Source organism: Eleutherodactylus coqui, chromosome 1 (genome assembly GCF_035609145.1).
Source record: "Eleutherodactylus coqui strain aEleCoq1 chromosome 1, aEleCoq1.hap1, whole genome shotgun sequence".
NCBI classification, from domain to species: domain Eukaryota; kingdom Metazoa; phylum Chordata; class Amphibia; order Anura; family Eleutherodactylidae; genus Eleutherodactylus; species Eleutherodactylus coqui.
The window spans coordinates 380,073,729-380,100,777 of record NC_089837.1 but is presented as its reverse complement, the minus strand read 5'-3'; the positions used below and the strand labels follow the sequence as shown (position 1 = coordinate 380,100,777).

The window sequence follows — 27,049 nt, the reverse complement described above, 5'->3', positions numbered from 1 at the left end:
AATAGCAATTTCCTATTATGCTGTATTGGAATCTCTACCTTAAAGCACAACAATCACCTGGTAATTGGAAGCAGAATTTTAAAGAGCTTAAAGTTACTAATCAATACACTAATGTGAATAATAATCTGTGTGAATGGCATTAAGATCTGTTAGTAAAGCCGTTGATTCATGAAGACAAGTCCTTTTTTTAATAGATTTTGGCCTGGTGATTGGCTAGTCATCACGGATTCTGAATTCTTTAAACCCGGCGATTAGCTGTTATTACTTGTGGAAGCCACATTTAACCACACATATAGCATAAATGTACCATTACAGCAGGCCAGTTAATTGAATTGGCAAACATGCAATACCCGAATGTGTTAAGTTTGCGAAAGTGACAACGGCTTTATGGCGAGTGGCTTTCTCTTTCACCGATAATGTGAGGTTCCAAACAATTATATGAGACAAGGATATACAGATTAAAGGGAGGTGTCAAAATCAAACATGGGAATGGATGTGAAGTAAAAACAAATATACCAGAGCAAAAGCAAAAATGACTAAAGGAAAACATAAAAAAGGATTTCTGCATCTAGAATAGAAAATTTGAACAAATTTGCAAATAGTTGCAAATAAAAATATCTAACTGTTTTCTACAAACAGCTCCTACCCAAACCCATGCGCTTCTAGGCTTACTGCAAAACTACCCTGTGATAAGAACCTGAAGTCATATCACGTAGTCATAATAGTGGGAAAATGGTTGGGAAAATCATGACTATGCGTCCCCTGCAAACCTCTAAGAAACACGGTCAAAGAAAATAGTTTTGTAATGGATTCCCATGGAAATACAAAATCTTTAAGTTTATATAAGCAAGAAAAGGAGTATAAAGTTTAGGCCACACATCAGTAGGAAGTATGTGCACTTAAGTGTTAATAACAAGCCAAGAATTATCTACATGGTATAGCAGACAAAAGTATCTACCTTCCCTACTGAGATGATGTCGACAAATCTAGCATCTACCAACACAAGCTGAAGACACATTTCAGAAAGCACTCAGTAGTAGAGGACAACAGTTAGGGCTCATGTCCACGACAGGGTTTTCACCACGTTTTATGCGTGCATTGCACGGCCGCGTGATACAAGGTAAATGGAGTCAATTATAGTAAATGGACTTACTGATCCACGCACACCAGTGTGTGGACACTGCACATCGATACGTAAGAGAAATAAATTGCCGCATGCACCATTTCTCTGCGCAGCGTGAGCCTATACATTTGTATGAGCACCGTATGCTACGCTGTCCATACGCAATACATTGCATATGGGCAGTTTCTATATGCATCCCCATTCTAAAACAGAATGAGGAATTAAAAAAATATATATAACACTGCTCATGTCCTTGTGTATGTGATATGCAGGCATGTGCAGTGCCATACGCAGTCTTTGCTGGCAAGGTGTATGGCTGCCTAATGTGTAAAACACTGCAGGGAGACCCACAGCGTTTTATGCTTGCAGCCGTGGGCATAATCCCTTATGGATTATTAACTAGTTATCAATTGCCTTGATAATGAATTGCTTAGAGTGCATGCTACGTATGTATAAGCATTAATCAAAGTTAACTTACTCTTTCTCCAAGCTGCCAACCACACCATGCACATAGTCAAGGTCTGTCTAGAAAAACAAAAAAAACATGTCAGACAGCAAATAAAGCAAGATATTTTTTGTGCCTCTTATGCAGCAAAATGACTTAAAAATATTTTAAAGAAATTTTGCAGGCAAATACTATTGAGAACCTATCCAGTTGATTGCTGGGGCCCGCCACTCAGGACCCTGGCCAATCAACTGATCAGTGCAATAACAAACAAGGGAAAAGAGTGGAAGCTGCTGCTCCAACATCTGTGTGGTGGCCAGCACTTGTATCTGAAGTTCCCATTGATTTTAATGAGACCCCAGCCAGCAGTTACAAGTGACAGCCACTACACAGGGATCAAAGTAGCAGCTTTTGCTCCATACTCCATGTAGTGGCGCTGATAGTGGGCACCCAATCAGCTGATTGGCTGAGGTCCCAATCGGCGGGCCCCAGCCAATTGACTATTGATGAGCTATCCTGATAAAAACAACTCTTTAAAAAAATGGTTAGGCAATCAGTATTTTACAATTGGACATCTGTAGGATACACTATTAGTAGCAGATCAGCCGAGGTTCGCCATCTGGGAACCCTGCAGATCATCTTTTCACTGGGCCAAGTGTGCTTGTGAACTGAGCCGATTTGTGTAAAAAAAGACAGAAAATAAAATTAAATAAAGTTCCTGCTGTGTTCCTGTCCTGTGGTCACCCTATCCCAATGATCACCCAGTGTCCCGTAGTCACCAAACCAATAAAAAATAAATTTCAGTGCTTTTTTTTTTCAAAACTTATTACCACATAAAGTGACAGATATCAGATTTGAAAAATAAGTCTTGGCCCTTAAGACCAAAATAGGCCATGTCCTTAAGGTCTTATTCAGACGAGCGCTGTGGGCACACATTAGAGGTGTGCACAAAAAGTGCTTCTATGGGAACCAATGGATTCCTATAGAAGTGTTGACATGAACGATTGTTAGATGCGCTGAATTAGTGCATCTAACAAAGATGGGACATGCGAGTGCAAACTCACACGTGAGCTCTGAGGTGCGCGCAAAGGTAGGACCTGTGCTATCTTTGCTGCGTGCTTTCCATATACTCCTATGGGAGCTGGAAGGCACGCAGCAGGCCCCTCGGATAGGGCTGGGATTGGCCCGTTCACGAGATCTTCAGTGCAGTATAGCCGCAAGCTTTGCACGTGACTATACTGCGGGTGGACAGCGCTCAAGTGAAAGAGCCCTAAAGGAGTTACTAGGATGTTTCCCAGAAAGATCGTTCTTTGAAAGATTTTTGAACAAAATACATTTAATCCAAAAATGTCAAACCTGGCCAGCTTCTTTCTACATGATAATAGTGTGTCCATCGGTGAAAACAATTGTTCACTGTTAAATTTCACCCAATATACAATCATTTTGGTTGAAATGATCCATTTCCATCAGCTTTAGTGTCACATGTATGGGCACCTTGAGTCCTATGTCACATATACTGTACAGTCTCATAGAAACCAATAGACTCCCTCACATAAAGCAAGCGGAGAACTCGGATCCCAGAGCTGCAAGTCAATACGTCATGACATAAGTGCATGCATTGAGGTTAGCATGTACTTACTTCTCCAATGAAGACTATTATAACACAGTCAAGTTTTTCTTCTGGAGACAATTTATCAATTAACGAATGTAGAGTCTCGCTCAAATAAGACTTAACTTTCCGTTTTACAGTTGGGATGCCCATTACAATTGAGACTGTTGGGAGAAAACAAAAAGTTACTCAATAATAGAATTCTTTGACTTCTGAGAAAATCTCCCAACAATTTAGTCAATGACGTGTTAGTTCCCTGTAAAGTAACACATTTTCGGCTTCACAAACAAGATGTCACGCAGCAAGAATTCTCACAGCAAACAGCCAACCCGCAGTGTGATTTCTGTCAAAGGTCTGAAGGATTTGCCAGTAAAATGACATGGGTATTAGGGAACAGGCGATATTTATACAAACATGACATCTGCTTAACATTCGCCTCCTGTTACATTAACATGACATTCAGAATGTCAATTTTAATTACTTATTTTCATATACAATGTAAGGCTGGTTAGACAAGTGTATAAAAACACGTCTGTGACACGGATTGGTATTACTGGTGTGTTTCAAAACACATTACATCTGTAGGTCAGCAATTTTTCAGCTGTATGCTTCTATATTTTTATTATTCTCTATTGGGCAAATAGTGATTTATATTTGCCCAGCAGAAAAAAACATAAATACAGAGGCAAATACACAAAAAATAGATCATGATTAGAGATGAGCGAGTATACTCGCTAAGGACAATTGCTCGATCGAGCATTGTCCTTAGCGAGTATCTCCCTGCTCAGCAGAGAAGGTTCGGCTGCCGGCGCGGGTGACAGGTGAGTTACGGCAGTCAGCTGGGGGGAGCGGGGGGGGGGGGAAGAGGGGAAGAGGGAGATCTCCCCTCCATTCCTCCCCGCTCTTCCCCGCAGCTCCCCGCCCGCCGCCGGCAGCCGAATCTTTGCTCCCGAGCGGGCAGGTACTTGATAAGGGCAATGATCGATCGAGCGATTGCCCTTAGCGAGTATGCTCACTCATCTCTAATCATGATGCATTTTCCAAAAATGGACCTAAATAATCCATCCCTGTAATTAGCCCTGTAGATTTACATTAGTTCCGTATTAGGGTTCCCTCAACACGGACCTTAAAAATGGTTTAAAAATACGCTTGTTTGAAAACGTATTAATAAAAAATATTTTGTGACTGGCAAGTATAGACATTTATATTGGAGGGACAAATTAATTCATATTTGGGCTCCTACTAATCCCAAGAATCCGTACACTGAGCAAAATGTCATTTTTATCTCTCGATCTGGCCAAATAACCATTTAATAAAAGGAACCTGTCACCTCCCCATAGCACCAAAAACTTATTAAGTTATGGGGCTGTTAAAGGAGGTAACAGGGAGCTGGGTCATGTATTTTTTAGACTTGCTCAGTAAAAAAAAATGTATATAATATATATATCACGGCTAGAGATGAGCGAGTATACTCGCTAAGGCACATTACTCGAGCGAGTAGTGCCTTAGCCGAGTATCTCCCCACTCGTCTCAACTACTCGCTCGAGTAATGTGCCTTAGAGAGTATACTCGCTCATCTCTAATCACAGCGCATGAAACTGTGTTCAGAGTCGAAAAATTTCGCCAAATTTCATCATTTGGCTAATTGCAGAATCCGCGATCACCGTCCACACGGACTTTCTGCGGCAAAATGCAGGCATTGAATGGTATGTAGTTTTGTTTTTTCCTTCACACTTGCGAATACCAACTGCATATTCTGATAGCGGAAGAAAAATTGCAGCCCGCTCCATTTTGCTGTAGACTCTGCACAGATAGCCTCCATTGAAATCAATGGAGGCATCTGACTCGCAGCCCATATGCAATTAACATCATTGGGCTGCGGGTATGCATGTAATCGCTAAGCGACAGCGTGGAAAATACAAACAAGGGGAAAAAAAACTATACTGCGCATGGCCTCCGCAGTCATTCACAATACAGATAAATCAGGTACACAGGGTCACCGGCCTTAAAGTAGTAAAAAACATAGGTGATGCATTCCCTTTAATGGTTCATATCAGTAGAGTTAGAGGATAAAATGAGTCGACGGACAAATATCTGTGCCTGATTTAAATAAATGACAAAATAAGCACACAAAACAAAAGACAAAATTAAGAGGAATAAACAGGGGAAAAGTACAGAGATAGAAAAAGAAAGGAAAAAATGAGAAAGACTCAGTGCACTGATGGTTTTGGCAGATTTGAGTTTTGCATTTATCTTGGAAGTTCATACCTCCCGTTCTTCCAAGACCAACCTGCACAGCAGGCTGGAGGCTTCCTTCATGGTTTAATAAATGAGGCATATGGTAGTAAATATTTGGCACTTGAAGAGATTTTCTGTAATTTAAATCCTTTAACAATTTTTGAGCTTCATCTGAGGGAAAAAAGACAGAAAACATTGTAGTTTAGAGTCATGTGATGTACAAAATTATTGGGACTCAATAGTAACAATGCAGTGCACATCCTGAAATGTACCCCAATCAGTTGTTCCTACAGACCAGGAAACCTCCTTCCTGCTGCTAGCAATATGTAACCTATTGGAGGTGACACCATTAATGCCGGGGCCACTATTGGGGTTCACTATTTGGGCCACTATTACTACTTGGACCACTATTAGGGGTCACTATTACTATTTGGGCCACTTGGGGGGGGGGGCACTGTTGCCGCTGGGGATGCTATTGGAGGGGGGGGGGATTTCGTCGCCGCTAGGGTTGCTATTGGGGGGGCACTGTTGCTGTCAGGGATGCTACAGGGGGGCACTGTTACTGTCAGGGATGCTATGGGGGGGGGCACTGTTGCTGTCAGGGATGCTATGGGGGGGGCACTGTTGCTGTCAGGGATGCTATGGGGGGGGGGGCACTGTTGCTGTCAGGGATGCTATGGGGGGGGGCACTGTTGCTGTCAGGGATGCTATTGGGGGGGGGGGGCACTGATACTGCCAGGGGTTCCATTGGGGGTGGCACTATAGCTGCTGAGGATGCTATGGGGGGGGGGGGCTGGCACTGATACTGCCAGGGGTTCCATTGGGGGTAGCACTATAGCTGCTGAGGATGCTATGGGGGGGGCACTGATACTGCCAGGGGTTCCATTGGGGGTGGCACTATAGCTGCTGAGGATGCTATGGGGGGGGCACTGATACTGCCAGGGGTTCCATTGGAGGTGGCACTATAGCTGCTGAGGATGCTATGGGGGGGGGCACTGATACTGCCAGGGGTTCCATTGGGGGTGGCACTATAGCTGCTGGGGATGCTATCGAGGGGGCACTATTGCTGCTGCAGATGATATTGGGGGGGGGCACTATTGCTGCTGGGGTTGCTGTTGGGGGGCACTATTGCTGCTGGGGATGCTCTTCGGAGGGGGCGGGCCCCTGTTGCTGCTGGGGATGCTATGGAGAGGCACTATTGGTTTGGGTGCAGTTTTGGGTGCGGTCGGAAACGTGATAATAAAGTTGAATGGTCAACATTGCTATGAATGGGCAGCGCTGCTTTTCAGTTCAGTGCATCCTGCTGTCATCGGGAGCGCGCACACAGAGGGGAGAAGTACAGGGCATTGTGGAATTGCAGCACAACGGCGCCATCTTTGAAAGCAGGTTACAACATCAGATTACAAAAGTAAGAAACAGACATTACAGCCGATATTTGAACCCATGTATGCTGGAGAGAGAGAGAGAGAAAAAAGCTCGGCTCCCGGCGTCCCACATACAAAAATGCTTGAGTCTCCCATTGTAGTCAATGGGGTTCGTTACTCGAGTAGAGCTCTCGAATTTTATGGAAAGCTCGACTCGAATAACGCGGACCCGAGCATTTGGGTGCTTGCTCATCTCTAATGCACATATATACACACATACATATGACAAGGCACAGACATGGTGCGATTAATTTGCGCTTAAAAGAATACTACAACATAAATACAAACGTAGATGTAAAGGTTTAACAGTCCCTAAATTAGTGTTAAGAGATCATCAGGTCAGCAGTGTTATCAGTGTTAAAGAGGTCTCATACTTCCAGTCACATATGAATCCTTTTGAAGAATTTAACCCTTTGTTTAAAGTGTCAAAAGTTGTTATTAATTTGTATTCCCAAGTTCTTCTGTGGCTTGTGATTTGAAATTGCCTTTCATGATGAGAGGATTCTTAAAGCCTAAAATGGTTTAGCCATCTATTTCTACAGCGTTGATGTATCTGTGGTGCAGACAGCGGTTTCCAAACCTTCCCTATTTTATGAGTGGCAGTGATCCAATCTGGCTGCTCTCCGACAAGTGTATTTTTCATTAGTACTATGTCAGCTTTGTTGATCCGTAACACATAGAGTTAATCCTAATCTATGCGGCCACACATATGGGTGTGTAAGATATTTCAAAAATGCAATACACACTAATTTCAGCTGTTTTGCAGAAGGAATACACCCACTGTAGTCCATGAAAAGCAATCGAAATGCGAATGTTTCCAAAGACCATCTATATGTAAACCACACTACATCAATATTAGGGCTCATTCACACAAGCGTATTTTCACCGCATATTAATAATAATAATAATAATCTTTATTTGTATAGCGCCAACTTATTCCGCAGCGCTTTCCGGCATGGATAAATGCAAAGCAATACAACAATTGCAACAATTACAATGTGAGGTATATTGGGTTAGACACAAATGGGTTGAGGGTGGTACAGGAGGTGCAGGGGTTGGAGAACACAGGCAATAGGAAATTTTATGTACAGATCATTTATCAGAAGGCAAACAGGGTGGGGCACCATAGGGAGGGGCGAGGGACTAGGTCAGGGGATTTGGTATGCTTCACTGAAGAGGTGCGTTTTTAAGGCACGTCTGAAATTTCGTGGTAAATAGATTCCATGAAAGTAAATGAATTTTCCTTGATCCATTCACACTTGCAAAGTCATTGCGTATGTCATGTGTGTAAGAAAAGTCACAGCATGCTCTATTTTATCATGCATTATGCGCATAAAGGCTGCGATGTTTGCACAGCGTTTTACGCATATGTCCGTGTGAATGAGCCCTTAAGTGGAGTTCATAGCAGCGCTGGTTTTCTATTCACGGCTTCCATCTTCCTGCTTTGTTATGTGTGCAGGAAAACTAAATTCCTGCCTGCACAGATCAAGTCCATCATTAGAAAGAACAATGCTGAAGCGGACCCACTGACTATACTGGGATCCATCCAGCTTCATCCTGCGTTTTCCTGGCTGAAGTAGCACTGCATGCTGCGCTGCATCGTCCGGGATTCTATGCTGGATCGGCGCCACAGCTTTGAAATGAGCCCCAGTATATATCCATAGCTTAATATCTGTATTTCAGCAGGAGCTGTCTTCTGTAATTTAATTTCCTTTTATGACCACAGCCCATTAGCATTAAAGGATCAGGAATACATCTATATTACACATCTAGATTATGTGCATTTACAAATAGGCTTGTGTGAATACTCTGTACTCTACCAGGCCTATAATGATCTCATCATTACATTCTGCACAGTCAGCAAATCTATCCTATTAAGATACATTCTGGAATACAAAGGGTTTTTTTTTTTTAAATAATGGCCTACAGGGAATTCCTAGTATAGGTCATCACAAATCATTGGCCTGTATATAATGTGACATCTGTAGATAATCTCCAGTCAGTATAGTGCTGAGACTGCAGGCAAGCAGTGGCCCATTTCTTATCATTTCCAAAGGAAATCTCCTCTCACATCCATGCACAAGAAGAAGTGCATAAAGCAGACAAGTATAACGAAGAGTGCTGGATACATACATCAGAACATAACACCTGGATGCTAGAACAAAAATGCTGTAGCCAAGGAAATATTAAGCAGGATATTATATTTATTTATAGAGAATACAGTAAGCGAGAAACACAAATCAGAACACAAAAGCATTCACTAAAGAAAAGCTGAAATAATGACCAAGCAGTGCATATAGATGTAGCCAAGATAACCCTTTAATGACCAGGCTGTTTTGGTCTTAAAGGACCAGACAGTTCTTAGGGATTTTACCCTTCTGGTGGTTTTACTGCCCTATTTTTCCTTCAGCTACCAAAATTATTTTTTTGCAGGGTTTTTATTTTTTCTGTGACATATAAGGCTATATTTTTATATTTTGTTTTTCATTGGCCTTTTCCCATTTTTTTATGCTAAATATTTATTTATTTATTTTTAATTTAGAGTTTTATTTAAATTTTTTAAGTTAGAATATTTATGCTAAATTAAAGTATGGGGATGGGTTCCTCATTTTGTTTCAGACGTTTTGATATATAATATGTAGAGTTGAGCAAACACGCTCATCCAAGTACCACACCAAGTTCGACCCCTGCCCGCTGTGACATGCCAGCTTGCGCACGTCCGCAGCAGGGAGAGAAAAAAAAAAACCTCCCCACCCGGTGGGTCCAATACAACACACCAAGAATGCTCGAGTCCCCCATACTCGCTCATCTCTAATAATATATATATATAGTTTTGGATTACAGAGTGCATAGAGCAACGGTTTTAGTTGGCTTCAGGTCTTTTTTTTTTTAACGTATATATTTTTTATTTTATTCTGTAATTATTTGATTTTTAAATTTATTTTCTAATTATTATTTTTTTACCATCTCTGTCCCCCATGATATCATTATAGACCCCTGGGGGTCTGTCACATGTTTTTTTTTTTACTTCATACTTTTCCACTGTAGCTGGGGCATCCATAGGAGCCCCAGTTACAGGAAAAAAACATCCCCCTGTAGTGACAATAATTACTGGCAGAGCTGATCAGGGTCTGCTAGACCCCTGCAAATGTGCTGTAACAGTGGGTAGCCGGTCGACACATTAAAAAAAAGCCTCTCCCTTCTCCTCTGGGTCCTCAGCTGTGACTAACAGCTGGCAACCCGACTTACGCCTGCTTGATTGCAGGAGCAGAGGCTTTAACCCTGTGCCATATTTTTCCTATTGCCGGGGATTAAAGCTCAGGACAAAAAACCATAAAATTTACCACGCTTGGTCCTTAAGGGGTTAACATGAATGTGATAACTTCTTATGCCGTTCAAAAACGATTATCCTTCTCTTAACAAAAGTCATTGTAAAGCAATTGAGAGGATAAATAAACTCTGATACAGAAAGTTATCATAACGTGTTAGAAGTCAAGTTAAACTATTCCACATCTGTATATAGAGAAAACTCATTACTCTACCACTGTGGCCCCAAAATTAGCCCCTGGGGGACCCCATAATAACTATACTACAACATTAGATACTTTAGATAGCAGATGACCCCTCAAACTTTTCATAAAAGAAGGTTGAAATCATGTCAGTGTATGGCATTGTTTATCATTTGTAAGAGGCACGATTACCTGAAAAATGATTTAATGCGTCTCTGCTCCCATTTGCCTCGGACACTGCCCTCCGAAACTGTTCCAAAATAGCATGGAGCTCTGCTGAGCGCTGGAGAGTTCTATGTTCGGCAATACGTAGGCGTTCCTTCAAAGCATGAAATTCACGCTGATAAGCAATCAATTTCTCTGCAGAAATAAAGGTTTCAATAAGTTACATCTTACACAGAAACTAGTAGTACTATCACTGCAGAGAATAATCCCCACCACCTGTTCCCGAAAACAAGAGCAACAAAACTTGGAACACAATAAAAATGACATATTATATATTCTTTACATTGCTTTAACCATTTAGTTATGTTAGTAATTAACCACATTTTAAGTAAAACTGTTTTAGTACGAATTTTCTAATTTGAATGTCATGTTATGATCATTAATTCCCTTTAGGCCTCTTGTCGGGGCCCACATGGATTCCCCGTGCAGAATCCCACAGCAGGTCCCTCCTGGCCTGCAGGCATGAGGTCAAGAAAATAGATTATACTTATATGTCTGGACGCTGCGGGTCTCCGTCGCGGCCAGATCTTCGCCCTGCGGCCCACGCGCGTTCGCCATGCAGACTTTTTAATTTGAACTCCTGCTTTCCCACGGTCCCACGGCACAGGGAAGCCGCTGGAGCCGTGTATGCAGGAAAACCGCACGAAATGGAGCATGCTGCGAGTGGTTTTCTGCGCACCCGGTAAAAATGACATCTGCAGGTATTTAATTACCTGCGGGTGTCCAATGACTTCCTATGGGCGCGGATCATGCATGTCGGAGACCCGTGTGGTTTTATTAATTCTATTTTGCCTGTGGACATTGGGCCTTAAGGGCTCAGTCAGACTAGCAACTTTTTCACGCATGTATAGGCACGTTTTCAAAACGGATCAATTAGAACCAATGCTTTCCAATGAAAGCGGTCACATGTCCGTTTTTTAGAAGCGGGAAAAAATTTGCACCTGCAAAAGATAGGACATGTGAGTGCAAATGCACCCGGTCACGCGATTTCTTTCTATACGTGATGTGCGATTTTTTTTCCTGTGCCTATAATGCGTGCAAAAAATGTGCTCATCTGACTGAACCCTAAAAGGGGCCCGTTTCCTCTAACTTGCCTGCTGTAGTAAACAACATCAACAGTTTAGAGCTGGACAGCCCCTTTATACTTGTCCCATTTTGTCAATGATACCCAAGAGCCAACTCTGATGCTGTTTTTTTAAGACAAGTGTATTCACCTTTTTTATTTCTAATATTGCCAATGTATTCTATAATGTTGTTGCAGGACTGTAAACCGTTACATTAGTCCTAAATGTAATTTCCCTACCTCTAATTTTCCCTACCTACAGGACTGTGCAAATGTTTAGGCAGGTATGCAAAGTGAGGATGCTGTCAAAAACAGAAGTGTTATTAGTTTATTTTTATTATTAACAAAATGCTAAAAAAAATGAACAAAAAAGAAATTTAAATCACATTAATATTTGATGTGACCATGCTTTATCTTCAAACAGCATAAATTCTTCTATGAACACTTGCACACAGTTTTTGAAGGCACTTGGCAGGTTTTCCAAACATCTTGGAGAACCAAGCACAGATCGTCTGTTGATGTAGACTTGCTCAGTTCCTTCTGCCTCTTCATGTAATCCCAGACAGACTCAATGATGATATCAGGGTTCTGTAGGGCCACATCATCACTTCCAGGACTCCTTGTTCTTTTTAATACTGATAATAGTGACATTTTGTTAATTGATAAAAATAAACTATTAACACTTTTTGTTTTTTCAAAGCAGTCTTATTTTGCAGCATTTTTTCACACCTGCCTAAAACTTTTGCACAGTCCTGTACATTTTCAGACAATGTTACTACATGGTTAATTGAGTGTCCCATGTGAAATTCCTGCTATGTGCCAGCGCTCCTCCTTTTGTCTTTGAGGTTTATAAATATACACTGTAAGCAGAAGCAAAACAAAGTGGCCAATTTTAGTGCAGGATTCTGTGATCAGCGACTTTACACCTTACTGAATAAAGCCGCTTGCAGACCCATAAGAATTAGAATTTCAGCAGTTCTCTCTGGTGGGAATAGTGGCAGTTTCCTGCATGCATCAGACTAATGTATCTTGGGAAACAGATGTATAAATTAAAAAAGGAACTAATACACATTTCAGTGGTTTTGAGTAAAAGGGTAAAAATTCCCCAGATTGCTACATCTTAAAATATTTGTATATTTTGATAAATATTTTATGCGCAGAGTATGAGTTACATGAGTCAGTGTCACAGAAGTCACAATCTGAAGACGTCAATACACTCACAAAGTAGCGAATTCAGTTCATGGCTTGATTTCAGAAGCTGCTGATGCCATTCACACAAATGTAGCCTAGAGGTTCTCAGAACTGGATTATGTCAGCTAATATTGATTATGGGGAAGGGATTTTTCTATTCTTCCTGTCAATCACGACATTAAAACACACTGCAGTCATAGTGCTGCAGATTTTTTAAAAATTACCTAGGAGCCCCCCAGCAGTATAGTCACATCCAGAGCTCCCCCCCCAGCAGTATAGTTACATCCAGAGCTCCCCCTCAGCAGTATAGTCACATCCAGAGCTCCCCCTTCGCAGTATAGTCACATCCAGAGCTCCCCGTCAGCAGTATAGTCACATCCAGAGCTCCCCGTCAGTAGTATAGTCACTTCCAGAGCTCCCCGTCAGTAGTATAGTCACTTCCAGAGCTTTCCCTCAGCAGTATAGTCACTTCCAGAGCTTTCCCTCAGCAGTATAGTCACATCCAGAGCTTTCCCTCAGCAGTATAGTCACATCCAGAGCTTTCCCTCAGCAGTATAGTCACATCTAGAGCTTTCCCTCAGCAGTATAGTCACATCTAGAGCTTTCCCTCAGCAGTATAGTCACATCTAGAGCTTTCCCTCAGCAGTATAGTCACATCTAGAGCTTTCCCTCAGCAGTATAGTCACATCTAGAGCTTTCCCTCAGCAGTATAGTCACATCTAGAGCTTTCCCTCAGCAGTATAGTCACATCTAGAGCTTTCCCTCAGCAGTATAGTCACATCTAGAGCTTTCCCTCAGCAGTATAGTCACATCTAGAGCTTTCCCTCAGCAGTATAGTCACATCTAGAGCTTTCCCTCAGCAGTATAGTCACATCTAGAGCTTTCCCTCAGCGATATAGTCACATCTAGAGCTTTCCCTCAGCGGTATAGTCACATCCAGAGCTTTCCCTCAGCGGTATAGTCACATCTAGAGCTTTCCCTCAGCAGTATAGTCACATCTAGAGCTTTCCCTCAGCAGTATAGTCACATCTAGAGCTTTCCCTCAGCAGTATAGTCACATCCAGAGCTCCCCCTCATTCACATGAACTGTGGCCAGGCAACTCTTGTGCATTACATGAAATGTCACTGGGCACATCAACGCCCCTTCCCATCCATCCATAGTCTTCTAACACTGGTTGTCCTGAACAGTTCTCCGTACTAACTTGGTTATGTGTAGTCAGCAGCCTGGCTCATATTACTTACATAAGCAAGCAGCAAGATAAGGGAGGGACACTAGAAGGGAAGCATAGATGAAGTCCCTGAAGCTTCTTGCGGCAGCACAAGCATTGCAGCAAGGTGCGCCTAGCGTGAGGCATTTCTGCTGGTTATAGAATAGATTTTTCTTCATTACAGCCAAACATCCTTTCGCCATTTGTAAAGTCTTAGGCGCACCGGCAACCTCACTAACTGGAGCTTTCTGATGACACCTGATAAACTCCACTGACTACAATGGGGTCCCTCAGGTTTTTGTCTTGGGGTCTGAGGCTCTACTGGAAAAAAACCAGCGCTGCATGATAAAAGGAGGACAGAGCAGACTGCAGCTGCTGGCCTGTCTGTCATGAGGCAGAAACTTATATAGAAGCAGAGAACACTGGGAATGAAAGGTGCAAGAGATAATGAGTATTCACAGAGTTATATACTATGCTATGGGATTCTATCACAGCTGCAGAAAACAGCACTGTGACGGAACCCCAGAAAGGAGCCATTCACTTGCATTGTCAAAGGGGCACAATTTTTTGTCCGTTTTACAAGGTTTCCATTATATTTAGATTACAAAATAGCGCAATTGACCATGCTATTCTATACTCCGAATATAATGGAAACATAAAACAAAAAACACCAAAGTCGTGTTCACTTCACTAATGCAAGCAAATCATTCTCTTTGATTCCATTCAGGGGTTCTATCACAGTTCTGTTTTCTGCAGCTTTAACAGAACCCTCTGATGCTTCCCTTTGGCCGGGCAGAATCTGTGCTAAAATACAGCTTGCCATGATTTTTCTTCCGTTGGCGATAAACACAATTCATATGTGCAAGTGTGAACGAATAATTGAAAGGTTGTTGCCTTTCAAAGTCTGTGTTTTACCTTGGATGGCGATCGCGGATTCTGCAATTAAAACTTGCTTATGTGAGCCCAGACTTTATATAGTTTGCTGCAGTTTCAATCACCAATACATACTCCCTGCCGGGCTTCCTCATACTGACATACCTTGTTTCACGCAAGCATATTATGGGCGGCTTTGTGCATCTGTAATACAGGAGTATCCACGCATCATGGAAATCGTGCAGAACACGCTCTTGTGAAACGGTCCTTAAATATGCCTAACCTTGACCCCTTAGTGGTCGCCTTTTATGGCGGTAATATTGGCCTTTGTGTTTGTATAGTGCCTCTTGTTCATGTAGATAATATTTAAATTACCGTAGAGGCGGATGACACAATGTAATAACATCAACATACTGACCTGTGCAGATTAAATGATCAGTACAGAAGGCCGGGGAGAGAATAAGTGACATACGTGAAGAAAGCCATTTTAAAAAATAATTTTTTTGCATTTGCTCGTACTATTGATATATGCAAAATTGCTTATTTAAGCCCATACACTTCAGCATTTACCTTGCTCTGCACTCTGGCTTCAGGATATGCATATATATGCTAATCTGGCCATATCTGTGCAGGTCCTCCTACAGCAACAGGTCCTGCACATAGTTATTTCAGGACCTGCACAGATCTGGTCATGTGACCTTGGACCTTTCACCCATTTGTGCCTTTAGAAATCACAAACCACAGTTTTTGTTATGATTTGTGGCACAAACTCACAACAAAACAAACTATTTGTATTAAATCTCCTTCCACTGCTCAAGCCTACCAAATTATAGTCTGCAACTGTATATACTCTATACAGAAAAAGGAGAAGCAAGCAACTACAACTGGGTTTTACATTAGGTGGGAATTTTCTGCTTGTTCTGCATTGGCCAAATCTGTGTCTAGACAGCAGCTCTGTACTATGTGCCAGTATATCCAACATAAACAACTTTGCCATACAACACTAATAACATATTCAAGACTCATTGGGAGGATTCTAACAGGAAGAGCATTGAAATCTTTACGTATAAAAACTACTCCATGTAAAAAGTGAAGGTGATGTCCGTGACCACCGATCGCTTCTAAGTTAATAGCTTTAAAAAAAAGTTTCCGGTATTTATATAATTAGAGGAGACTATGTACAAAACAGTATCCTCTGAAGGTGGAAGTGTGCCACAGACTTTTTTCTCTATATAACCACCATGTAATGACGATAAAGAAACCCGATAGATAATTCCTTACAGCCGGCTGTTCTGTAAGCAGGGCTACCGTCCATAGGCAGGAAGCCCCTGTGCCTAAAAGCATAAAATACCAACGCCTACATTTCTATTAATGTCAATAAATACTTTATATCCTTTAAGTCCACAAAGGTCTTATACTAAAACATGATTTATATTTATTTTAAGAAGTCACAAGTCCTCTAAAGCCAAAGCGGGTATCCGGCGTGACATACTGGCAGATCGTGTGCCCACCAGCGCTGCTCATGCTTCTACCACATCATATTAAAGTCACATCAATTTTCCAGGAAATAAGCATGTGATGTTTGCTTTTCTGCCATTTCAAAAGCCGAAGCAGAAAGCTTCCAGAAAGGAAGATTTTGCCTTTTGGAACATATCATTTTTGTTAAGTACTACAGTTTTTCTATAAAAACAGAGGGCTGAAAGGAGCTCTTTATCCCGTGCACGTCAATAGGCTGATTCATTTCACATTCTGCAATGTTTGCATTTCCACTATGAAAACGCGTCGTCTTAGGACGAAACTTGTTTACAGTAGGATGCAGCCCGCTCACCCAAGCCGCCCCACACATCTCACAGCTGGACATGGGACCCACCGACGAAGAATAAAGGAAAGCTTTCTATTCCCTCCTACACGTACGACAGGGAAGGATTGAAAAACAGCATTTGAAAACCAGCCTAAAATATCAGATTATACTATGGTTCACGCTGCAGATTTACAGAAAAAAAAGGTACATTTCAAAGGTTGCTCTGACATACTAAACGCAAAGAAACAGACATGAGGGAGTACATACCCCCTTAACATAAAGGCCAAAAGATGCATTAGGTTTTCTTAAAAAAAAAAATGTAAAAAAGTAATATATTTAGGGTTTAAATGCCATGACAGTCCTGTGTGTCGCTGCTGGGGTCTTCACAAAGGTTTGATAGAATTACACAGCTTGTCAATGGACATTGTGTGGCCAACTGTTGGGCGCCCATCATTACCCATATGTCTGCAGAGAGTATAGCTAGACATATTGTCATCAAGCTGCACTGACAATATAAAATAGCAAGGCAAAAGCATTGCATTGTAACTAGAATTATTACACATTCTGCAGTATTTGGACATATTATAAATAAGCATGACTTGTGCCTATGTGATAACTAGCAAAAGCGCAATATACTTGATTTACATAAGCTGATATTTATTGTTACATAGAAAATGGACAGCAGAAAAAGACCACTTGGTCCATCCACTCTGCCCTTATTTGTCTCTTAGGCTGGGGTCACACGGGACCGAAATTCCGCGAAATGACCACATGAGAATACCATGAGATTTCCGCAGGAGAAATGCAGCTTCAAAACCCGCAGCCTTTCACCGCAGATTTTGGAACGGCTTTGCCGCCTGCATTCCGCTGCGGCTATCTCTCCCCATAGAAGCCGCCTTGGAAACAGGAAAAGAATTGACATGGCGCGTCTTTGAATTCTGAGTGGCATGTCAATTTCAGCGAGGCTTGGCTGCAATGGATCAGCCGCAACATGTGGACAAGATTTTTGCAAATCTCATCCACTTTGCTGGCTATCCCGTGATAAAAAGCCACTGGCAGAATTTCCGTGCAGAAAGTCCGCACGGTAATTCCAACCTGTATAACCCCAGCCTAAGGATAGATATATACTTATCCCAGACACACTTGAACTTATTTTTTGTTAATTTTCCAACCATGTCTGCTGGAAGTTTGTTCCAAGCATCTACTACTTTCAGTAAAATGTCTTATCTTACCCCAACGAATCTCAGATTGTGCCCCCTTGTTCTAGTTTTTAGCCTCCTAATGAATACACTTCTTTCCTGCACCCTATTTATGCCTTTATCACATTTAAAAAGTTTTGATCATGTCTCCCCCTCTCCACAGGCCATCCAGATTAAGTGCTTTAAGTCTTTCCTGATAAATTTTGTTCTTGAGTAGAGATGAGCGAGTGTACTCGCTAAGGCAAACTACTCGAGCGAGTAGTGCCTTATGCGAGTACCTGCCCGCTCGTCTCAAACGATTCGAGTGCCGGCAGGGAAGAGCGGGGAGGGGAGATCTCTCTCTCACTCCCCCCCCCCCCCCCCGCCCCCCTGTTCACTACCGCAACTCACCGCTCTCCCCCGCCGGCACACAAATCTTTTGAGAAGAGCGGGCAGGTACTCGCATAAGGCACTACTCGCTCAAGTAGTTTGCCTTAGAGAGCACACTCGCTCATCGCTATTCTTGAGACCTTCCTGTTCTGTTAAATAACTCTAAAAAGTGTTGGCCACTAGCTGGTTTCCCTTCCTTCTAACTTGCTCTCCGCTGCCTGTCATTAAGTGAGATTTGTCTCTAGTAACAGACAATGAGACAGATTGCAGGAAGTGGGGGTGGGTGTTGTCTCATTCTGCTCATAGAAGTTTATGGAGAGAGGAAGAAGATTCTGGAGACAGAAGCAGAGAGACTCACACAAACGTGCAGTTTCAGCCAACAGTAAGGCCAACTTCCCACGGGCGAGCGCGATATGGAGCTCTGAATCCCACCCCCATATCACGCTCCCCACCATGTGAAATCCCCATGGATGCAAAGCATTTTCATGGCAAATAGCCTCCCATCACTTCGGGGAAAAAGGGAACCTCTGCCGCAGCTATTATAACCTGTGGTACGATGCTGCCGCCGGCCCTATTGAAAACAATGGGTGGTGCAATGCGAGAGCACACAAGATAGAACATGTTTTCCCGCATAGCATCACGGTGCCATGTGGGAAAACATTGTTTATGTGTATGACCCCATTCAAAAGAATGGGTTCATATTTGTGCGTTTCGCAATATCCTGTGCGATTTAATCGCCCGTGTGAAGCCGGACTAAGTATTTCGTGTTTAACAGATACTGAAATTACATTGACGCTGCTCAATTCTGCAGTGCAATGTCCTCCATGACGCTGTTACTTAGGAGGGTGTGCTACAGAGAGGTATAGAGGGAAAGTATCCTGCTCCCCTATGTGTGCTGTGTCCTTAAGTACAAGCACAACAGCCTATTCTGAAAAGTCACCTGCAACTGTGAGTATGCTTTAAGGTTTCAGTGAGCCCTAAAATAAAAAAAAAATAAAAAGGTAAATCTCAGAGATCAGTTTTTTTGGTTCTTATTGTTTATTAGGTAGGAAAAAAGATCTCCTGTTGCTACTTTAAAACCATCAAAAAGTGACTGGATAACATTCAAAAGGTGGATTTTTGAAGAAAAAGGTCAAATGTTATTTAAAGGGAACCTGTGAGGCTCAGCTGTTTCCATACTCTGAGCCACTAGTGTGCAGAGGGGTATTGCCATCTCGACAGGCTTTGCAGAACAGAACCTAGGTAAATCAAGGTCCAAAGTTTGCTTTACAACATACAGTTACTTCAGCTGTTCCTCTGTATGCCTGTGAGGAGAAGGGGGCGCTGGCCTACCAGGGCACAAGTCTCAACTGTATTAGCCTGGGAAAGAGACAACTGATTAATAGTGGTCTCCTAAGTCAGCGAGTGGTAAAGATCACAGAGTAAACATATCCTCATACAGTGGCCAGGAGAGAATCACTGACGAAGGCTGTAACTGGCCGAGTGGTCGCTTACACAAGAAACGGCATGTGACAGCCCGCGGCTTCTTCCGGGTTCTGTGTGGTATGAGAGTAGTCTTTTTTTCCCTTCTTCATTTTACACGAATTTAAGCCCCTACGATTATATTCATGTCCCACAAAACACCTTGAATGTAGCGGAACTGGGTGGAGGGAAGTGGAGGGGATAGTATGGGGGGCTGGGTTGGCTACAGGGGAGTCTACAATGGGGGCTGCAAAGATGACTAATAGAGCGGATACTACAGGAGAGGGCTGTGATGATTGGGGAGGATAGTTCATTGGGGGGAGGGATAGAACCTCATTCTTCACGTTTTTTTACTTTGAAACCCATTCTTTTACATAACGCAAGACACATGTTTGCACAGCAGCTCCTTAAAGGGAACCTCTCATTATCTTCAGGGCGACTAAACCACCAGCCTGCTTGTATGTGGTGGAGTTTAACTTTCTAAGGCTGTCTCGGCGTTATCTAGAAATGGCAATTATAACTTACTAGTGATAAATTCAGGGCCCTTCTCCACCGGCATTGGGTACATGAGCATGTGAAGTTGCTTAAGGGTCCTGTGTCGGGGTGCACTGACTGTGCCATGTATTCTGAGGTGAGGGGTGCGATATACCTACAAAAATCAGGTGCAGATGGGTTTTAATGCGGAATTGGCTACAGAAATTCTACAGCGTTTTAGGCCCATGTGCATGTACATGGCTATGACAGTGGAGAAGAGTACTGGACTTATCTCTACAACGCTATGACGGCAGCTAATCATAGGTGCATCTTTAGAAAACTAAACCCAGCTACATAACAGTGGGCTGATGAATTAGTGGGCCCAACGGTGCTGAGAGGTTCCCTTTAATTATGTCCGGATTATCAGTACCCATCCCATACAATTCAGATACTCAGTATACATTAAGGAATTGCTGTAATTGCAATTTCCCTTTTGTAAAAATGTTTATTGCATTCTTCTAGTAAACAAGAAAATAGAAATTATACCGAGAAATGTACAAAAAATAAAAATAAAATAATAAAATCAAAATTGTAATTTTAGGCCAAGTCACCCAGCCCTACCCAATCCCATTTTAAGGCCCCTTGTTAGGGATATTGGAGAGTCCCCTGCAGTCACACCTGAATTTTTATATTATCTTTGTGAAATTAAAGGTACAGCAGCAATTAGAGATGTAATCAGTTGGCTTCAGCACAAGCAGTGCTGATAGGAAGAATTTACCATTTGTCTAATGTTATATTATGTTCAGAAATCAAGCAATATTCGGTGTGACATATGCAATCACTGGAGGCACCTCGAGGGGAAAAATTAATTTTTTATGGTAACAGTTGCATCTGAATGGCTAAAGAAAAAGCAGCAAGAAAAATACTACGGGATCCTCGTGTGTATGAAATCTTATGACGTCTGTGAGGCACACTGAAATAGGACAACCAAATAAATCAAAAAGCAACAGAGACCTTAGTGGCTGCGAACATGGAATACTACGGATTAAGTTTACCATGAATGTACTTCGCCAACAGAAGTTCTAAGGATTTGCCAAGAAAAATCTTCACTGCCTGCCAACAGTACTGTCAAACTACATATCTTCTCTTGAATATGTTTGTATATATTATATGATCTTTCTTAATCTGTAATAAATTTAAAGGGACCTAGTCTTTCCACTGCATTAAAGAAGCACTCCTGCGACATTTTTGGACATATAAGGGGGAATTTATGACATTTAAAATCTAGCTTTCTAGCTTAAAATAAGTCGCACATTTTGGCGCGCATCATACTTGCTTAAAAATTTGCAACTGTTTTCAATTTTTCGCCATCTTCACCACTTCATAAAAAAAAGAATAAAAAGTAAGTGGGGCTTAGCTGTGGAGAACAGGCTGCCCAAGAGCTGGCAGATATAATTTCCATCATTTTCTGGCACAGTATAATGGAAATTAAGGCCAACTCGTAGCTCATTTTAGTTTGTGGCACATGGACAGCCAAAGATATGCCAAATGTAGGAAAAGGCACATCTTCAATGAGGCGCCGAAGACAACCAGCAAATGAAATGTCGGTCTTGAAAGTGTTGTCCGAGCTACTCGTATTTGTTTTCTTAAAATTTCTGCTGCCCACCGCCAAAAAAACCCCAAAAACTATATTCGCCTTTCGTGGCTTCCCACATGTCCAGGGCTGGACCTACACAGAGTTTGCTTATATACTGCAGACAGCATGTGTACAAGAGGTCATAGGCTGCTTCAGCCAATCACAGACCTCTACGTTCAAATGACGATGTCTGCGATTGGCTGCTGCAGACGGAGGAGAAAATGTAAAAATAATTATACAGCGTTTCGTGATCTGCTTTTAATAAGGAGAAATCCAACGTAATGTATCTCCTAATAGAATAATACAGACATATATGCTCTTGCTCAGTGCATGAAGCACTATAACCGCGATTCCCAATTGAGGTGCCACAGCTCCTAGGCTGGGAATCAACATTAAATAGGTTTTCCAGGCAGTGCCCACCGCAATACCCCGGAGTCAGAGCTGAACCGCTGCTTTGATCCCTGTGTAGTGGCTAGGAATCACAATTGCAGGTGCGGCTCTCACTGAAATCAATGGGAGCTGCACATGCAATTACAAGTGCAGGCACGACACAGGGGTCGGAGTAGTGCTACCGCTCTAACCCCGATCTATTCAGCCAGGCACTGCCTGGAAAACCCCGTATAGGCCGAGTCCACACTTGGCGGATTTGCTGCAGAATTTCCGTGCAGAAATTCTGCTTCATTTACAGCAGCAGAAAAGTGGATGAGATTTCGAAAATCTCGTTCACAAGTGGTGAAAAAAAAATCTGCACAAAAACCGTGTGGCAATTGACATGCGCTCTAGGTGCCTCCTTCACTGGAAGCTCAGTAGCCTTTAGTGAGCGCAGCACCGCTGGTCAGGTGATGCAGAAGTGGCCAGGTGCCCAGAATATCATAAGAAAAATCAGATGTCATGATAAGCAACGCCCTGCGTTAAAACTTTTTTCCCAGGGATGCCCCAAGGCTGAAAACGTTGATAAACACTGCTCTACAAAAAAAAGGTATACAAAACAATATGCAAAGTCATATTTAAAGTGAAAGGCACATGCCTATACTATTTCAGAACCTATGCCTTAAGGCCTCCTTCCCACGAACGGATTTACGCCGCGTAAATTCGCGGCAAAAATCCGCTGCGTTGCCCCCTGCTATTAGGTTCTATTGAACCTAATAGCACAATGCTCACGATGCGTAATTCCACCGCGGAATTTCGCACCATGAAATCTCCCGCCCTCACCCGCGGCATGCTCTATTTGCCGCGGGTGTACACGCTGACGGCTTCCATTGCAGTCAATGGAAGCCGTCCGTTCACGCCATCTCCCGCTGTAACACAGCGGAAGATAGCGTGAAAAAACGCTTCCCCGCCTATCGCCGCGCATCATATGACGCGGCCGGCGCGTCACGTGACACGGCCGGCCGCGTCATGTGATGCGGTGGGCGTGTCACATGACGCGACGGCGGTGGGCGGGGAAGCGTCTTCACGCTATCTTCCGCTGGTAAGTATGGGGTCTCTGGGGGGCGCCGTGACGGGCTTCACTGCGGAATATTCCGCTGCGGAGCCCGTCACGCTCGTGTGAAGCCGGCCTTAGTGTGAGATTATTAGAGCCCAGGTCCTCCCTTCTTTTCTCTGCTAGGGCGATTAGTCATGTCTGCTTTAAACTTCTCCATTTTACAGACTTGCACAACAGGATGACATCCTATAATAAAATCAGCAAAAAGCATACAACTCCAGAGATAAGGCACAGCATTACTCCAATTTACTAGCGGTTGGCATTCAGCTTCTAGGAAATCAGATATGACCAAGTAACAACTGTAAAAATTATATACTGTATATACTCAAGTAAAAGCCTAGTTTTTCAGCACATTTTTTTGTGCTGAAAAAGCCCCCCCCTCAGCTTATATTCGAGTCAGGGAAGGCTTAAAGAAAACCCTCCATACTCTCCTCCCAGCCGGGGTCTGTGTCTCTGGCAGCGGTGCGTCAGGCTGCTTGAATTCTCTCCGCTGTCATTCCTCTTTGCTTGGCTCTGTCATCCCCCGCCATCAGCGCTGTGTAAGTAAGAGCTGTGATTTGATCGAGTGTCAGCCAATCATAGCCGGTACTCGATCATTCACAGCCAATCAAGCTGCTTTAGAATTCTCCCCACTGTTCTCTCCCTGTTCGGCTTTCAAATCCCCTGCCATCAGTGCTGTGTAAGTAAGCGCTGTGATTGGATCAGCGCCAGCTGTGATTGGCTGGCGCTCAATCGAATCACAGCGCTTACTTATACAGCACTGACAGAGCCAAGCAGAGAGGACGGTGGGGGATGACAGCGGGGAGAATTTAAGCAGCATGTCGCACAGACACAGACGCCAGCTGGGAGGGGAGCATGGAAGTTTTTTTCTTTACCTAGTATATACTCAAATATAGCTCGGCTTATACTCGAGTCAATAAGTTTTTCCTGTTTTTTTGTGGTGAAACTTATTGTCTCGGCTTATACTCGGGTCGGCTAATGCTCGAGTATATACGGTATTTAACAATAGAAAAAGGCGATGTGTAAGGCAAGGTCAGCGAATGGGAAGTTATGGTTAAAAAAAAACAAAGAACACTGTGACAGGACCATTGTAAGGATATACGGAAGGTTCGGATTTTCCCCAGTGGAACCTCACCTGCAGTATTGGTGCGATTCAACATACAAGAAACAAAATAAAATGCTTAAATCACTCATTTACAGACAAGCCATTTTTCATTCTTTCAGCCCTGCCTTTTGAGAGCCACAATAATATGCAATACTTTAAAGTACTTATGTTAAACCCAAAGCCCGTGGGTTGAATGCAGCCCACCACATCAGGTCCAGATGCAGAAGAGCCTTGAGCTGTGCTGGGAACTATGGACTCAATTGCGGCCTGCTGCTGGGTACCAGGATCATGGCCATCATCTTGGTCCTACACTGCAACGCTGGCTGTAGGCAGACTGGGTGCGGTGGCTGTTACTGCAGCTTTGGGGTCTTTGGTGTGCATCCCCTGTCTACTTCTCCCGCTGAATCTATCCTGCAGTACAGCACCGCTTGCCGAGGCTCAGACCATGAGGCGGGTTGTACATCCCGGCTGGTCCTTCCCACCATCCTGCAGAGGTCAGTCTGTTCCAGCCTGCCTGGCCATATACTTTGAGCATGCTGCATGGATCAGAGAGGAGGTTGATTTCTTTTGACAAATAGTGTGTGTATGCATGTGTGTATGTATGTATGTATGTATGTATGTATGTATGTATCTCTATCTAAGAATATCTCAGAATATACAGTGAAACTCATTAGAAGGTTTTCATTTCTTCCTCTGTAAGCTTGGTGTAGAATGAACATCTGGCTGCCGTATCTGTAACAGAACGGGCTGCTTATATATAATTAATCACATGCTACGCAGTAACTTACATTTCGTGGACACAACCTTATATACCAAATAGAGATTGTGCATAAAGAGGCCATCAACTAAAAAAATACTATGACTACCATTTTATTGTATTCTCCCTTGTTTGATAACAGTAGTATATATTACCATGTCTGTAACGTCACACACTTCTGTCCCCTCAAACACCGCATCACTACAACTCGCCAAGATTACTGTACAGCATGAATTTAAAGGGGTTGTCCCGCGCCGAAACGGTTTTTTTTTGTTTTTTTTTAACCCCCCCCCCCCGTTCGGCGTGAGACAACCCCGATGCAGGGGTTAAAAAAACAAACCGGGTAGTACTCACCCGAATCCCGGCGGTCCGGCGTCTTCATACTCACCTGCTGAAGATGGCCGCCGGGATCCTCTCTCTCTGTGGACCGCAGGGCTTCTGTGCGGTCCATTGCCGATTCCAGCCTCCTGATTGGCTGGAATCGGCACGTGACGGGGCGGAGCTACACGGAGCCGGCATTCTGCACGAGCGGCCCCATTGAAGACAGCAGAAGACCCGGACTGCGCAAGCGCGGCTAATTTGGCCATTAGAGGCCGAAAATTAGTCGGCACCATGGAGACGAGGACGCTAGCAACGGAGCAGGTAAGTATAAAACTTTTGATAACTTCTGTATGGCTCATAATTAATGCACAATGTACATTACAAAGTGCATTAATATGGCCATACAGAAGTGTATAGACCCACTTGCTGCCGCGGGACAACCCCTTTAAGAGCTTCATAGGCTCCTGATTTTATGCAAATAAGGTTCAATCAATGGGAACTGGAACTTTATTCATACGTTGAATACACTTTACTATTCAAATCCTCACCGTCATAAAAGTCACTACTTGCTCTAGGTGAACAAAAACATGATTGTCGAAATTCAGAGGCTGAAAACAGGAGCCCTGTGCTCCCAGACAAGGGGCGAGTACAACTGTATCCAGTCCAGGCAATCCGCTACACCCTGAAATGTTTTGCAAACACGATGATACATTGCAGCAAACCTTTATACCGTGAATGTGAGAAGTGTTCAGTCGGCACCAGATATCAGCCTCTGGAGTTCAACAAGAATGTTCTACTCACGGACAATAAACTTAGACCTTAAATAGTAATATTCACTGAGACAGAAGGGTTAACTGTACAACTTACAGGATTCACTGAGAAAACCCACGACTTGTTTGATAAAAAATTAAAAATTAACTTTTAATAAGGATATTTAAAAAAGTGGAACTCACTATTACAAACACGAACACTTCATACACATAGAGTGTCGAGAATTGCCCAGGTTATGCCCGTGGGTTTCAGCGACAAATACTGACCACTAAAGCAATTAATCAATTAAATACAGGTACTGGGTTATCATAGAGTAACAGGGAAGTTGATAAGAAAGTTTCTCTTGATAATTCCGTCGCTTCCAGATAGACTAGAATAAGTCACGTTTAACGAAACACCTAGTATGCTTTTATTGCTCCAGGGTTTATCAATGTTCTGCTTGGTTGCTGTTGTAGCTGGAAGAAGAGATCGTACCCTTAAACCTCAGGAGACTCCAAATCGGATCGTGGACCTTGGAGTATGGTGTTAAGAGCTTGTGGTCATTAGTTATAGAAGAAAGAAACAACGGAGTTTGTGTGTCCTGTTATTTAGGATCTATAACACTCCGTTGAATAGAGAATAAGTCTGTCTACATACAGTAATTACTGTTCAATCAAGGACCACAGATGAAAGGGGCCTTATGGCTCTTATGGCATTTAATGCAAAAGTACTACAGGTACCATGTTGCTGATACCTGATTAGCCAGGTTCTAGAAAAATAAG

General features: G+C 42.9%; 1 protein-coding gene across 1 annotated transcript in view; it reads right to left on the bottom strand.

Moving 5' to 3' along the window:
* Positions 1-27,049, bottom strand: part of MGAT4A (alpha-1,3-mannosyl-glycoprotein 4-beta-N-acetylglucosaminyltransferase A) — a 77,132-nt gene that overhangs the window by 33,323 nt on the left and 16,760 nt on the right. Inside the window, exons 3-6 of the mRNA XM_066579074.1 lie at positions 10,541-10,708; positions 5,446-5,586; positions 3,208-3,341; positions 1,602-1,648 (exon numbers count right to left, since the gene is read on the bottom strand). Coding sequence (XP_066435171.1) covers positions 1,602-1,648; positions 3,208-3,341; positions 5,446-5,586; positions 10,541-10,708 — 490 coding nt within the window. The remainder of the gene's footprint in view (positions 1-1,601; positions 1,649-3,207; positions 3,342-5,445; positions 5,587-10,540; positions 10,709-27,049) is intronic.